A 16990-nucleotide genomic window follows, 5' to 3' on the forward strand; every position below is an offset into this window, starting at 1 on the left:
GGCAAGAATGAGAGAGAGAAAATGGGAAGCAGGTCATCTAAGTTTCCTGCTCTGGAATCGAAAGGCTGGGGAAGATTACCTCATCAGCTACTAGCATGCAAGAAATGGTGACTGGGTCATGTGTTCTACAGTCACTGCACACTGAAATTAATGATTTAAGTAACAGACAATATGACCTACAGGACAAAACGTTACAAAGCTGTTCAGACTTTCAATGAGTAATTGATTCAGGGCCCTGAAAGCTACATGCGGTCATAAAAGACAACTAAAAGGAATGTTAGCATGACACTAACCAACATTAACCAACATGATGGTCGGTAGACCGGTGCATCTCTACTACTGGCAACCCTTCACCTGAAGCTCTAATGAGGAGAACACGCTCCCATGTTAGGGAAAGAAGAGAAGAGAGTGGGAAAATTCTGGATTTTTTAAAAATAAAGTAGTCTGAACCATACACACGTTTTCACTGCGTTATTGTATACACACCAGCCACTGCTGACTTTTCATTTTCTTCCGCAGCTCTCACAGCTGGTGTGAACAAGCTCACGTCTTTTGCGTCATAAAAATGTGATCGGTTTATGTGATCGGCAAGCTGAGAGACCACGTATAGAATCAAAGGAATTAATTGACAACATTTTCAGATAAGTGGCCGATCATTTGGAGCATTCCTAGAAACTATACAAAAAGGTTTTTCATATCCATGTTTGACCTCAAAGCATATAAACCCTCGCACCCCCCCAGGTTGGGAACCACTGCTCTATGATACTGAAGTGTCCATTGTAGCATGTTTCATCTCAATGCCCCATTCGCTTTGATGTGTTCATGACCTGTTTAATCTTTGAAGGTTTAAATGGAATGAATTTTGGCTTGCACGTCTATAACCGAAGCTGAATGTCTTTTCCCATGTAATGCATCAGCCATGGTCCTACAGCAGCTAAACACCCTCTGGCTCTGCCTGCTACAGTAGCCATGCCCCAAACTCTCACTATAGTTTGAGCTGGAAAGAGACTGACAGATCTGAGCGGACTGCTCTCAATGTTATGAATGTTCCTGGGGGCTCAATGTTTACAATTATGGGGGAGATAAACCCATAAAAGGCATACTAATAGTAGTCAATGAACAATAAACTGGGTTAAGAGAATCTATTTTAACTAGGTATGTCAACAGATTAAAATTTTTGTACAGTGCAACAGCAAAGAGCTTGTTTACATTTTAGACAAGCCAAGGTGTGATACCAAACAGGTCCACATTGAGATGGCAAAAAAAAAAAAACCTACCACCTTCTGCATATACCTACTACAGTACACGGATCCACTCAGAATTACTAAACACAGCAACATAACATGACAAATCAAAATATTATCCTGAATGTCTGTGGAAACATGAATGTACTGAAATGTGTCTGTGCATAAATACATTGTGCGATTGGTTCATCAAGAGCGCATATACACTGTTTGCGCATCAATATAATGGATCGCTTGCTTGCTGTATGACTCCAGTATGTCACGGCAATAGTCTTTACCTTGATTGCAATCCTCATCCATCAAAACTTCACTAGCGAGACACTTGTTTGCTTTATCCAGCAGAGAAGAGTAGTTTGCGTTTCATCTGGCCATACAGCGGTGGGATGTTCTGACGTTCCATTCAGCCATTCAGTATTTCACACAGCGTGATGCAGTGATGCACGAGGTCTCGAAATTGGGTTAAAGGGTTACAAGAGAAATTTCCGCCTACCAGGGTTATAGATGTTTGCGCCATTGTAGATGCTCAGTGTGATAAACTCCCGACTTCGTGTAACTGCATGACGTAAATTACATTAATGACGCAATTTCATGTGCTTTAGTAATTTATTTGCAAAAATTATTTTAACGCGTTAAGGATTTTGAATTTTTCCCCATACGTTAATGTGGTACCATTGACACCCCTAACTTTAACATAAAAAAAAAACCTTACATACTTCACCTTTAAAGATGCAAATTTCTATCAGCTATCAACATTCCTTTTTTCATCCAATATAAACATCAATGTACTACCACATATGCCAAGTTAATGCAATTCCTGCTGCTAGAGCAAGCGGAACAAATCTACAGAGCATGTCTGAGGCATACCCTTACAAAACCAACATGGTATGCCTACCTTCTCTGTCCAGAATGGGCATCTGAGGGGGTGCGCTGCACTGCCCTAAGACAAGAAAAGAGGGGACCTCCAGTAGTAAATATCACAACATACCATCTGTACATACATTTGCCAAATCAATACTAATATCCTATATAATTGCATAGACGGTACAATAATATATATAAAATTGACCTTAAAAAGCTATTGGAGGAGAAAAAAAAAAAAAAAAAAAACTTGACTGATTCATGAATGAGGGTATGTGCTGCTTTTCCCATTATCTTTTAAGACCCGGACCTCCGTCCAGTGATGATACAAGATCACCAGCTGAATACAATAATGATCTTTGGCAGATCTCAAATATAGTCTAAAATTCACCTGACTAGAGACAGTATAATCATATACTTATAAATCCTCAATATTTGAGGATTTATACAAAAAAAAAAAAAAAAAAAACTGCAGAAACTAACAAAGTATAGACAACTGTACAGAACAAAAAACATGAGGCATTAAACTCATTCAAGAAAATCGGCATTGAAAAAAAAAAAAAAAAAAAACCCAAAAAAACCCTATATATCCAATATTATAGTGACACGGACAGATATTGTCTATGTGTTATACATACTGCATGTTTTAAACATAATCCTGACCCTGTTTTATGATTTAGTCAGAACTGAATGTTGCACATAAAATAATATCTATCCACTGCAGTTTTTCAGCATCTTGTGCCATGAGTGTTGCAATTTTAAGCTTCAAATGAAAGAAGTGAAGACAGAGAAGGTCATAAACCATAAATGAATCAAGTGATCAAAACATCCATAATACCTTTGTTAATTCATATACAATGTCCAACAACAACATATTTAAGAGAGAATTACACTAAATGTTTATTAACTGCAGTTAAAACACAAGTAGCTGTCTATTTGACAACATTGTTGCCACTTCTCTAGCAACGTATACACAGAAGTAAACAAAGGTTGTCTTCTGCTTGCACTATGCTGCTGTAGCCCACACTGCCAACTAGAGTTTTGGCTGTGTACTTGCAGAACAACATAGTCACACCAACGCAAAGCTATGAATGCAAACAATCATGTTGTAGGCTTAACTTATAACCATAACTGGTCCTTTAAAGTGAACCAAACCCAGATCACCTCCTGAGAGAGTCTGTGGATCATGTCCATATTGGAAGCCACCCTAAAAACACTGAAAAACAGCCCCCACATATACACACACACACACACACACACACACACACACACACACATATTTGTAGTAGACTACAAACAAAAGGAGAGCCCCTTTAATTTGAACCACAAAAAGTGCATAGAGACCATGTATTTAATTGGCAACAGTTTGTGGTTTAATCACATATCGCAAATATGATTTTAAATCAATTTATTTGCGTAGCACTACTTTACACAAACCCAAGAAGAGATAATGTCTCAAAAACAACACTTCTGTTAGTCAATGACAGAAAAACAATACACATACATTCCACAGTCTATAACAACACAAAAAGATAAAAGGCTCAAATGTATAAAAAAAAAAAAAAAAAATAATAATAATAATAATAATTAAAAAAAAAAAAAAAAAAACAGGATGAGTAAGGGGAGGATAAAATACAGAATTTAAAAACAGTCTGTATGCTGAGAAAGCATCAACATCATGCTTCAGGTCATGAAAAATGCTATTAGGGATGATATTTTAACTATGTTACAGATGAAAAATGATGGAATGCATAAGAAAACAAATGCATCACAGAACACACTGAAATTGTGTACTTACCACTGAAAAGCATTGTAATGGAAGTAAACCAAACCAAGGCCATATAAAAAGGCAGCATTCTGGGGGAAAAAAAGAGAGCTAAGAGTTAGAAACTTAAGAAAAACTAATCATTAATTCATCATAGTTGAAATAATCTGCAAAATTACTCTGATAAAAGATGACACCTTATGCATTGAGTAAAGATGGTTTACCCTCACAGCAGTCTGACACATCTGCGCTCAGCGGGGGATAGTAACGGCTGCTGCTAATGAGCATGTGTTAAACTAAATAGGTGGCAAAATCTTTGCCTCCCGCAACCACAAAAGGTCATATTTACATAACGGAGTGTGTTAGACAATATGGATCAATGAAACATTATTGTGTCTTAACCTCTTATCTGCGCTTAGAGGCAAAGTGTGACTCAAACTGAAAGTCACTGTGGCTTGTCTTCCCCACAAGTGAACTTTCGCTAGATGATGAAACTAGATGGTAAGTTGACGCAGAGAAATTTAACAAGTAAAGTAGGACTGGGCTGTATGGACACACAAAAATAAAAATCAGTCACCCTTTTTTATAAGAACGAGGTGAGTTTCATGCTGCTTGTATTTGCAGCACAAACCACACAACCGGTGTGACTAATTCAAAAAGCAGCCTTTCTTGTGACTTTTCTACTTTTAAAGCACTGAAAAGTAATTTCTCAAGTGGATAGACATCCACAACTATATTAAACACTTTAATGGTGAAAAAAAAAAAAAAAATTCAATTATCATGTACGCAATTAAAAAAATTAAAATCCTGCCCTCTTGCTTATCTGATTGCAGTGGATGACAATTTATATTTTAGTCTGTTTCAAGAACTGCAAAAAAAAGAAAAAAAAGAAAAGAAAAGAAAAAAAAACCCCATCAAAGACAAAACCTTACATTTACGTATATAACAAACGCTTTTATGTAAAGCGACTTTGCATTCAAGGTATACATTTTTAATCAGTTCATGCATTCCCTGGGAGTCAAACTCATGACCTTGGCATTGCTCACACCATGCTCCAGGGTTTTTCCTATATTGAAAATGTTATGGCGGCCACCAAAACGAATTTTTGTTCTGCCAAAACCTTATTTGATCAGTTATTGAGTGTTGTTTATTAATGATCCCTCGTGCACGAACTCTCTGTCTTCGAAGTAAGCACTGTCTTTGCACTCTCTCTACCTTGCACATAATAATCTAAATCAACTGACACGATGCTAGAAGTTCGGAAGACCGAATCCATGTTTCACGAGGCGCATTCGGAGAATGTTTTTCCTGAATAACCGCTGGGCATGAATAGTGCTCAAATGAACGTCCGATGTCCTAATAACAGTCGCGATTCGCACGCAACGCGTCAACGTCCGCTAATGTCCGATTCACGACCTAATGACTCATTTAAACAGATTTATTTTAATGAATCATAAAAACAACTGATATGCCCACACGGTCTATAATGAATCATTTACTCAATCAACTCTGAAATGAGAACATAAGTGTGCTTACCCCATTTAGCAGGAGTGGTTAGTAAAATTAGCCTTAATAATCCACAGTATTTTCAGGTTATTTAAATGACAATGTGTAGTAAATTAGGTCTATAGGGCCCTATGAAATCCGTTTTATTTTTTCCCAAATTCCGTTTTTTCCGTTTTAATTTTTCTGGATTCCATTTTTTTTTTTCAGTTTTATTTATTTAATGAAACTTATCCAATTTACCAACAATTTATTAAAAGTTTAACAAAAAAATTAAGTTTTTAGGGCCCTATGATATACGTTTTATTCTTCCCCCTCAAATTCTGTTTTATTTTGACCAAATTCTGTTTTCTGGATTCCGCGATTCCGTCTGCGTTTTCTGCATCGCGGAAACCATAGGGCCCTACGTCTACCTATAAAATCAGTTAGTTTAGACTGGAGTGAGGTGAAACCAGAACAAAGGAAGTTGTTGTTAGCTAGGTGCATTCAATTGTATATGGTAGAAAATTATATTATTAGTTAATGTAACTTTTTAATGCTACTTTTTAATACTGATATTAATTATTAATTATTATTATTATTATTATTATTCTTCATACCAAAATAATTTTCAGGTCTAGCAAAGAAGCATCTTCTCTTATAAAGCTATGAAATCACAGATTTTTTTGCAAAGAGGGCAAGAAAGAATTACAGTGAGAGTGACGGGTACTTTATTGTCAGTATTGGGCTCGCAGATCACGTGGGTAGGGCACTTTTAACTGTTTGTGTATGACCATGTCTGTAAGCCACCGAAGGCCATTTTTGACCCAGGAAAAACCCTGTGCTCTACTGTTTATGCTAGAGGAAATTTTACAAAAATACAAAATAAAATACATAATGTGTAATGCATGTAAGGTGGAGCTGGCATTTTACAAGAAAAATTAGAAAAGTAAAGTGCATTTAATTTATTCTTTATTATTTTCATTTACTTGCAATTCATCATTGTTAGTTTACTTACAAGTTGTATAAACAAATTCTGACTCATTTTTAAGTGTGGTCAGAGCCACTTCTATGAGGTGAAGCAAACCGAGTAAGTGAGACTGAAACTGATCCCCCAGAAACACTCATTTGGTGCAGCTTCAATTGTGCTCACTGATGTTAGACATTATTAATTTTTCCCATGCAAAATTGATAGAGCTCAACTTCAAAATGACAAGACTGTCATGAAAGTGCAAGCCAGGTTTTGCATTTTAGCTGACCGGTTTCATGTTTCAACGACAGGTATGACAGCACACACTAATTCACATTCTAAAAAGACAGCAGTGTGAAGTTAGGACAAGCACAGAAAGAGAGTGCCAGGGAAGAACTGACTGCAAAGCGCATGGTGTATCACTCTGACAGGCTGACAGTACTGCACACGGCCGCTCCTCACACCTGCACAAATCATACACAGCAGTCTGACTGCTGAGACAGCGCCCTTAACCCCTTCAGCGCACATACAAATTTAGAACTAGCCCTGACTCTACAAGCTAAAAATTATTCTGACTCCTAAACAGAAGGGGGGACGGGAGACAAGCTTTGCAGAAAGTACAAAATCTTCAACTTCCACAGCTGCGCTCTGCAATGTTTCCATTGGCAAATTTTCCATTCAGCCGTCCAAGCTAAATAGTGCCAATGCAAAAATGCAATTTATAGTAAAAACGGTAAGAAACTCACAAAAGAACGTTCAGTCCATCTGTGCTGGAAATCAGCTTCTATTAGCCGTATGCTGAGGCTTAGCGCCTGATATGTGAGAGATGACACTTCTACAGTCGACAGCCGTGTCTGAAGTCAAAAGCACTCCATCGACGGTGAAAGTTTGCCCTGCCATGAAAATTTCACAGCCAAGAACGTCACTCTTGCTCAAGGAGAAAACAGTGTTCAGAACCCAGAACTGTCAGAGGCCATTACTGACACTCCCCCAGGATCTTATTCCACATTCATAAACCTTCTTACAGACAGCTACACCTAGCCAGACACATCAAACTGAATTGCTTTCACTAATAACAGACACCTGGAATTAACATCTATTACAGGAGCACCAAACACAAGTGGCCCTACATTCGAGAGTGGCTGTGATCGGATCAAAATGAATTTCCAAAACACACTACACCCTGTTAACACCTGTATTTAGCGCTGTCTACTTTTTGGAAGGATTTAACAAAAAAAAAATGTAAACTGTGCCAGTGTGCAATCAATGAGAATCAAGCATCCCTCACCTTCCAGTAGTCTGACTGTAAACTGTAGTATCTCTGGTAAGCAGATAATGCTGAAGAGAAAACAAAAGAGATTAAGACTGATCTCATTTTTTAATGAATAAAATAAATATTCCTTAAGTCATAACTCACCTTTAGAATAATCTTCCAGTAAAAGGTTGAAGTGCCCTAACTGGCAAAACACCTCTGGCTCCACTTTCCCTTCAGCTTTTAAGATGTAGACGTCATAGCAGCGAACAGCCTGTGAAGTGAACAGCAAATATGAAACAAGTCAGAATGGCCACCTGGAAAAAATCAGTTTGTCTTAAACTTGGTAAGAAATTTGACAAACCAATTGGGCCTGTTACATACATTTTTCAATCAACTTTACCATAGTCATATTTACCATAAGATACTCCAGCGATGCTGATCTAATACAAATAAAGATCTTCTCTTGATACTTCTAATGTATGTAACCATCATGTATAACAGGTAGTTGCACTTAAACAGTCTAATGTTCAATCCAACCATACATCTCAGCACACATTATGAAATATTCTGTAGCCTAATGTCTGTATTATTTTACATGTTTTCTAATTTAACAGCAGCCATACACTACAGTTTAAAGGTTGGGGTTTTTGGGTAAAAAAATTAAGCAGCAAGGACACATTAAATGGATAAAAAGTGACCGTAAAGGCATTTATAATGTTAGTAAAGATTTCCATTTCAAATTCCGTTATTTTGAACTTTCAATACATCAAAAGTTTTCATGGTTTCCACAAAAATATTAAAGGGATAGTTCACCCAAAAATGAAAATTCTGTCATCATTTACTCACCCTCATGTTGTTCCAAACTTGTATAAATTTCTTTGTTCTGTTGAGCACAAAGGAAGATATTTTGATGAAAGTTTGTAACTAGGCCACTTTGGGGCACCACTGACTTCCATAGTAGGAAAAAAAACTACTATGGAAGTCAATGGTGCCCCAAAACTGTTCAGTTTAACACATTCTTCAAAATATCTTCCTTTGTGTTCAACAGAAAAAAAAGAAATTTATACAGGTTTGGAACAACATGAGGGTGAGTAAATGAAGACAATTTTCATTTTTGGGTGAACTATCCTTTTAAGCAGCACAACTGTTTACAACATATGTTTCCTGAAAACTAAATCAGCATATTAGAAAGATTTCCAAAGGATCATGTGACACTGAAGACTGCAGTAATGGCTTCTGAATTTTAGATTATTCTGGCTTTGCCATCACAAGAATAACTTACATTTAAAAAAAAAAGAAAACAATTAAATTAGGGCTGTGCACAATTTTAGATAGTGAACAATTAAAATGTCTCCACAATCTGCCCTTGAAGACAGATCGTAGTATTGTGCCACATAAACAGTAATTTATATCCTAAGTGAATGTAAACAGTTCGAATGAGCGCCAGATTCGTGACAGATCCATCACGATTTTCTCATGTTGGTTTTGCTATTTTGCCAGTGACTGAGCAGTACAGCCAAACTAATTTCCCAATGTAGTCTTACAAGGCAACAAAATATAAAAGAAAAAAGAATGACAGACCATTTAGGCCAAAGCAGGGGTGGGCGAAGATGAAAATCTCTATTTCATTATTTTATCTTTGTTATTAAAAATAAGAACAAAGATGCACATTACAAATACAATAATATACAAATAAAATAAACTTTGCTTTATTCTTTCACAGTAGGTGTATTAAACAGTAGTATTCAAGTAAGGAACTGAATAAACTTGTAAAAAAAAAAAAAATGTAAAAAATAAAACAATAGACAACACTGTATAAATTATGTATTCACTGATTCTTATTAAAACTACTGAAGTTATTCAGTGAACAGCAGTAAGTGATTTTCTCTTTGCCTTTTGTTGTTTGATTGACATTAATGACAAGCGCCAACAGGTTTATTAGGCTGCTGTCACTTTAAGACCTCATGCACGGATCTAATATACACGACTGTGCTTATGTACACCTTGTGTGTATTTGACAGTTTAAGCACAATAAGACGCAAAAGATAACTTTAGTTTAGTACCCGCGCTGTTTCACAGGCTTTTTTTAAGTGCGTGTGCACTTTAGGTGTGCACACTCAGAAAAGCTTGTCAGAACAGCCTGCAGCTAAAAATGTTAAACCGGCAAGGCTTTAAAATGCATGCAAATAATAAACTTGTGATTGTGAATAACTGCAATGTCATGTGAGTAAACCAATCTCTAAGTCTTTTTAAAAAAAATAAAAAAATAAATAAAATAAAAATCCCAACCCCTTAGTGCCTTTACAAAGCTCAACTTTAAAATTTACTTACATGTTATATGAAGGTAAAACATTTACTTCATAACATCAAGCTTAACTCCAAATGAAATGTGGCAAATGAATGACTAAAGCAGCATTAAAGACTTGTTATGCTTTGGTAGAATGCTGGAGAGACAAAGCAACATAGAAGTACAGAAGGAGACACTATCGTAAATATATTAATGCAGCACACAATATTCAACTAGTGGTCTTGTTTGTTTGTCCCCCATCATTACACTTTAAAGCTCTGATACAACTAAATCATCACCCGAGTTGAACAGAACTGAAGGTTACAGAAAAGGTTAAATGCATTGGTTATTTTCTATGACACAGGCAGTTCAGAACACTGAGGTTTTAGTTTGTAAACACGTGTGTTACTTGGTGTTAAATTGGTAAAACGTGCATTAGGCTGGAGATTACGAAATTGGCACACACACACACAAACAAGCTAAAAACACTTGCTTTATGACATAGCAAAAAACGATCGTTTGCTTGTTTACAAAGATCAGTCAATGAGAAAATTCTGTTCATTTAAATAATAAACATTGTCTACCAGAAAATACATTGTGCAAACACTTTCTTTTTAGACAGGTAATATCGAGGAACCAAAATAACTTATGTTAGTGCTAATGTTAAACATATTAATACATGTTTTGGTGAAACTAAAAGGAAGCATTCATTTAACCGCTGCACTCGGGTTTTTGAAGAGACCTATATCTGGGACACCACGGTTTGACAGACATGGCTAGTTTGTGGGAAGAGTTGCAAAAACGAAGACAGACAGCAAACAGCGCTCACCAACAGCACAGCAGCGCTGAGCTGAGTGACAGAGGGATGTGCACGTCTATTTCTAAATGAATCATCTCATTCTTTTCAGAGCCACCAGAACCTCGAAATATCTGGCCCATTGCAGAGATAGTAATTAAGCATTCCACCTGTTTCCCATCTCCTGGGAAAAAATCCAGATGATTTACAAAGGAAAATGTCAAAAACATAACAGTCTACGTGGAACTGTCTGCTGCAAAAGATTTCATGTGAAACATCACAGATGACCATTGTTAAGGCCTGATCACACCAAGAACGATAACTATAACAATAACTATAAAGCATCCACACCGATGCACAATCATGTTTTGTTCTAAGCCTGTGCTGCACTTTAAATACTTGAGCTCTTAAAAGTCTGTTGGATTCTGATTTGCTGACAATGTTTTTATCATTCATCAGCAGGATTAAAAAAAAAAAAAAAAAAGTCATTCTAAAAGTGGCATTATCATTGATAAAATCAGCGATCAGCGAACATAAACAGAAGCTCAACCGTACTTGCTTGACACGCAAGAACAAACGTCATTGGTTCTTGCAGAAGCTCAAGAATGAACCTCATTGGTACTCACACATCAAGCAAGCATGCTTGAGCTTCCGTTTACCATCTGATGTGTGCATTGATGAATGTGTATGTGTGAATAAAAGCCTAAATTAAATCTGTTCGTCATATAAAGCAATCGTGCCTCTTGAGAAAATGAGTACTACTCAATTTATATGGATTAGTTTCACAATCTTTTTTTTTTTTTTTTTTTACTTTTTGAAGCATCATAGTGGTAGTTGTGTGGACTGTCAATGGAGGGACAGAAATCTCTCAGAATTCATTAAAATGTCTTCACTTGTGTTTGGAAGATGAATGAAAGTCTTACGGGTTTAGAGCGATATTAGGTTGAGTAAATGATGACAGAATTTTAATTTTTGGGTGAACTAACCCTTTAAGATCAGCAACAATTATTTATGGCATTTCTTGAGGCTAGTAAATATCAATATCTATGAATAAAAATCCATCCTATTAATCTTATTATCTTACAGCACAGTTTTGTCTACAAGCTCACATCCATGCTTGGATAAAAATAAAAATCCATAATATTTTGAGTGCAAAGACTTAAATCTTAAACTTTATTGCAATTCATGTTTACTTTAAGGGTCCTGCAAAATGACAATGAAATTTTTAAAACTACAGATATGTTGTCCATATGTAATAACAGCCACATATATATAAATAAAACATCATCCATTAAAACAAATCAAGTGACAAATTATCCAGCACTGACGTACTGTCTGCAACAAATGCTACTTGCAAATATGCAGAAAAACTCATGTAACCTAGCAAAGAAACCTAAGTTAACTGGCCAAATTAAAAACTCTATTATCTGCAAAATGCATTGTTAAACCACATACAAGTGCTCGTAAGCAACTTGCTAACTTTACTGAAAGACTGACTGCTGAGATAAGACTGAAAAGAGCCAAGTAGCTTTCACCTCACCTCATGCAGCTACAGTTGGTTAGCATCATGCTAACCAGCTAACATGTAGCCACTGCCGGTTGAAACACTGGTGGTATTAGAGCTTAACCATCCCAGTTATCTCGAAACACTACAATAGCCAACAGACTGGGCTAAGATCTGCAAATAAGCTCAATAATTCACAACTCTGGCCTAACCGAGTATGAACAGCTCGGCTAGCTAAACTTACAGAGAGGGTTTAACGACAGATGCACCTTCTGGCTCAATATAAAGTTATCAAGACACAATACTCTATAATTAAGACAATCAATTTATTCAAATTCGACTGTTTAACTGATATTCAAATGGATGCAAATACTTGCCCTCAACTCTTCATTACCACACTTCAGAGCAACAGTGACAATGGGGGAACGAGGTCATCATAACAGACGAAAAAAGCTTTAACTAAACAGGTAAAAATTTCATGCAATATGGATTAGCAAAAATAAATAAATCTAATCAACAGTCTATTCCTCGGATGGTGAGATCAAAAAGCACAAAATGAAGAAAGTCTGACTGCAGTTTAAATGCGCAAGAACTCGACAAAGTCAGCACCCAAACTAATATAATATCACTCAGTTTCATAACTCTATTACTTTTAAGGCAGAGTAATATTTAAAATATTAACTGAAGGGCTCAACTACAGATCCGTATTACTGACCTGCACAGAACAGTCTATCATGTCAATTTTAATACGCATTGTTTCAGAGCAGATTTACGTAAAGTCATGATGGTAATAATTATAATATCTAGTCGCATATTTAGCAGGTTATAGCTAAGCAATAATATAATTTTGCAACGATATTAACAATCACGCAGCTTTGATATTATGGTATATTGCTTTACGTGAGTATTACTGTATATGCGGGTGGAGTCAAATGTACTATATCCAACTTTATAGCGCTGGGCGAGATTACAGTTTATTTTTATTCATCTCTGTATTTTTATTTTATAACTGTATAGTACAACGTGCAATACTGTGTATATAGCTTCTATGTCTTGTTACATTATAAATATATATATATATATATATATATATGTTTACAGCATCATAGAAGTGTCACGCACACTGCATCTTTCTGTACAATGCAATGTTTGTCTCTGCAATATGTACATATTCTGACTGTATATGGCTGCTGATTAATAAAGTATATATTTATATCTATATTAGACCCCCTTAAGTGTCACTGCATAGTGTACTGTATCAATATAATGCATTTCTTTCTGTGCAATATGATTATATTGTGCAGACTTAAATTTCCCTTATATGTTTAGAAGAGTTATGTGTCTATCTGTCTATAGATCCCCATCAGTGTCATACACTCATACCTTTAACAGCAAGGCCTTCGTTCTGGCGCCATCTTCATGAAGCCTCTGAAATCCAAATAGTGTACTGCAAATAGAGGACAACACAGGCGGTTCCGTGTTACTTTACCTGCACCGCATTCATTTGCACCGCTTCAACATGCGGGGCAGGCTCATAAAAATGCACGGAGGGTCATTGGTGCAGGTAAAGGGATTTTAACTGACCTGTCTATGCTGGCTAAGCGCTCCCTTTCTTGCGGCGTAAGCTTCGGAAAGTCCTCCTCGGTTTCACTCGCTTTTCCCGCCGCCATTTTCTTTTCCTCATCACCACCAGCAGCAGCAGCAGCAGCGCGAGCTACAGCGGCCACCGACACTCCGCACGATTTCATAGACAAAAAACTCCAGCGAAAATATTTACGCACCGCAAGCCAAGCACCTTTTTGCGTAGATCGAAACGCAAAAATGAATAGACGGAAAATAATTTCCTCTGAACACCCCCTTTTTCACATTGTCCTCGACATAAATGAGTCGCAGGTAGCAGGTACACCAAAATGCATGCAGAATGAGCAATGCAAGGTTTAACGGTAAATTGTTATTTAGTAATGTCTCAAACTTCCCCCTAGTCGCCAGCTCAAACTTGTTATAATTGTGTCACTCAAGCGAACCCACGCCGCCGCCGTCGGAACGCCTTCTCTGTGGTTTTGGCCAATCACGGCTTTCGATGAGGACCACGTGATCGGCCTTGTCTTGGGATCCTTTTTTTCACATAAACTTTCAAGGGGGAGGGTAAATAACAAACCCCTCAACTTTACGCCGTATCTTTGCCTGCTACGATTGGCTCATCTGGATTTATTATGATTACGTAACACCATCTTAAAACGCATTATTGGTTCAAGCATCTGTCTGTTTGAAAACTCTGGGTTTTGAGGATGTAACGAGAACGTTGCTACTACGATTATATATATATATATATATATATATATATATATATATATATACGCTGTACAGTATTGTATTGCATTTTATTGATATATACGCTGTACAGTATTGTATTGCATTTTATTGATATTTGCAGTTGTGATTTATTTATAATGCTGTAATGCCTCGGTTTCAGATAATAAATACCATTATGTTATATTCCATAAAGTATCATCATGTTCTGTTCTTTCTTTCTTTCTTAAAAATCCCAAAATAGGCAGAGATATATCCAATAACCTTATAGACAAATGGTGGAATTTATTAAGATTATTATTATTCGTTATAGTACAGTTTCTTATCATATAAAATAAAATATTTTTTAGGCAATATGGAAAGACCTCTTATAATGTAGTTAAACAATATTTTATATTCTAAAATTACACTTTAAACAATTTGCAAATTATTTTGAGAATAACACATACAAGCAATCGTATGGGTCTGTGGGCAGTGATCGCACGTAAATTACGCAGGATTTTGCGTAGAGCTGCAGCGGTTGCGAACAGTGAACGCAGCCTCATAAAATGGCGGATCGCGGTGAAGGTAAATAAATCGGCCAACCAAACATTTGAATGAATAGTCTTGATTGACAACGTGTTTATTTTACCACATGGGTCATATGCAACGAGACTGCAAGTGTTTTCAACGAAGTAGCATTATGTTCGCTTATTATGTCAGAAGTACAGATCATGTAGCTAAATCGTGAAAGATTCAACCTTACTGTTTTGATTTTCATTCGTGTCTTTGTAATTGCACGTCGGTGAATGCATTTAAAATGTTCTCTAACGTGCCTTTACTCTCAGGTTATAAATTTCAATATAATATGGTGAGGTTGGAGCTATTATCAGTGATAAAATACTTAAAGAATGGTTCGTGCTCATGGTTCGAGATCATAAGAGGGTTCATCTAAATTAATAAAGGAGGTAAAACAGGTTGTGGGCCTACAGTTGCTTCTTTGGTGGAAATACATGAAAAATACAAAACATCCTAATTAATTATATGAAGGTGCATTTCACTTGCATTTATGTTTTGTGATTTTGGACTCTTGTGAATATACAATTACTATATTTATGTTTAATGACAGTTTCTGTTGCTTTCAGATGTAGATGCAGAGAGTGAAGATGAATTGTATGAGGTGGTTAACATCACAGATTATGCCAGGAGGCATCAATGGTGGAGTCGTGTTTTTGGAAACAGTACAGGACCCATTGCAGAAAAGTACTCGGTGGCTTCACAGATCATGATGGGTGGAGTGACAGGATGGTTAGTGTTATTATAGACAACCAATATTTTATGTTGTGCTACATGTATGAAATAACTGAATACATGCATAAATTAGTATGTCCACTCAAAGATCTTTGTCCTCTAGGTGTGCTGGATATCTCTTTCAGAGAGTTGGAAAAATTGTGGCTACTGCTGTTGGAGGGGGATTTCTTTTGTTACAAGTATGGGTTATTGAAATGCATGCATCATATAGCCAAGCCATTTTAAAGATTATGCTTTAATATCATCTTAACTATGGGGTGAAAATATCTTTTCTAATTTCAGATTGCCAACCACAGTGGCTATGTGCAGGTTGACTGGAGAAAAGTGGAAAAGGATGTCAATAAAGCTAAAAAGCATTTAAAGAAAAATGCAAACAAAGCAGCCCCTGAGCTCAATTCCTTTATAGAAGAGGTAGGTATTTTGTCATACTTTTGTCATACAATCATGTACTAGTGTATACAAAAAAAATCTAAAAAACACTTTGTATTATCATTTAGTGCATGCACAGAATGCTTCAGCAACTTCTTACTATATAATATAACCTACATTCTGTAAATGGTATATTTGTCCTACACAGTCTACAGAATTTGTAAAGAGGAATATTGTTATCTCGGGTGGATTTGTTGGAGGATTTCTGCTGGGCCTGGCGTCTTAAATGAAACCTGGATCTACTGTATTGCCACTGATATAAGTAGTTTGCACAGTAATATTCTCCCTTATTTCGGTATCACAGCGATACAACTCTGGAACATGTATTGTCAGAAGTAGTCAGTGCAATGGACATTTGCTGAACTATTGTTCTGAACATATTTCTCTTAACTGTATATAGCCTAAACAACCTGAAGGAGAGAGAGATGTATCTTGTGCCAATAACTTTATAGAAAATTGGTGGTGTGGTTTTTATGTTGTTTTTAATTTTATTTTGCTTATTGTTAATCAGTAAGACATCAACATGAAGTTTGTTACATATACAACTACTAAAGTGTTTCTTATTGTATTTTGTTTTTGACAGTACATTATTTGAGTTGTATAATTTCCTTAATATCTACTTGTGAAGAAGCATGCATTGTTTTTTGAGAGTTTTACTTTTGTGATGTATTTTATTAATATATAGTCTAATCCACCAATAACATGTTTGTGGAAATAATAAAACAAATGTCTTTCTGGTTATTTACTGTCTATTCACACTTATGTTTTGTTTTCTAGTTGTAAGCGCACCTGTCCTTTTG

General features: G+C 36.2%; 2 protein-coding genes across 7 annotated transcripts in view; one reads left to right on the forward strand and one right to left on the reverse strand.

Annotated features, from left to right (window-relative positions):
* The window catches only part of kdm6a (lysine (K)-specific demethylase 6A), a 55975-nt gene extending 41748 nt beyond the window's left edge, over nucleotides 1-14227 (reverse strand). For 2 of the 6 annotated variants that reach the window (XM_051904972.1, XM_051904971.1), the window contains exons 1-6: nucleotides 13746-14222; nucleotides 13545-13608; nucleotides 7737-7845; nucleotides 7608-7657; nucleotides 3901-3959; nucleotides 2137-2181 (exon numbers count right to left, since the gene is read on the reverse strand). In XM_051904972.1, the coding sequence (XP_051760932.1) occupies nucleotides 2137-2181; nucleotides 3901-3959; nucleotides 7608-7657; nucleotides 7737-7845; nucleotides 13545-13608; nucleotides 13746-13909 (491 nt within the window). In that variant the 5' untranslated portion in view covers nucleotides 13910-14222. Of the gene's footprint in view, nucleotides 1-2136; nucleotides 2182-3900; nucleotides 3960-7607; nucleotides 7658-7736; nucleotides 7846-13544; nucleotides 13609-13745 lie in introns of all 6 variants that reach the window. The other 4 variants (XM_051904968.1, XM_051904966.1, XM_051904970.1 and 1 more) reach the window with 4 other exon arrangements.
* Nucleotides 14228-14891: 664 nt separating this feature from the next.
* Nucleotides 14892-16931, forward strand: fundc1 (FUN14 domain containing 1). The gene is made up of 5 exons (XM_051904976.1): nucleotides 14892-15038; nucleotides 15596-15758; nucleotides 15865-15940; nucleotides 16044-16172; nucleotides 16339-16931. Exons 1-5 carry the CDS (start codon nucleotides 15020-15022, stop codon nucleotides 16414-16416), a joined length of 465 nt encoding a protein of 154 aa, XP_051760936.1. The 5' UTR covers nucleotides 14892-15019; the 3' UTR covers nucleotides 16417-16931.
* Nucleotides 16932-16990: the final 59 nt, after the last annotated feature.

The sequence above is a fragment of the Ctenopharyngodon idella genome, chromosome 9 (genome assembly GCF_019924925.1).
Source record: "Ctenopharyngodon idella isolate HZGC_01 chromosome 9, HZGC01, whole genome shotgun sequence".
Lineage (NCBI taxonomy): Eukaryota > Metazoa > Chordata > Actinopteri > Cypriniformes > Xenocyprididae > Ctenopharyngodon > Ctenopharyngodon idella.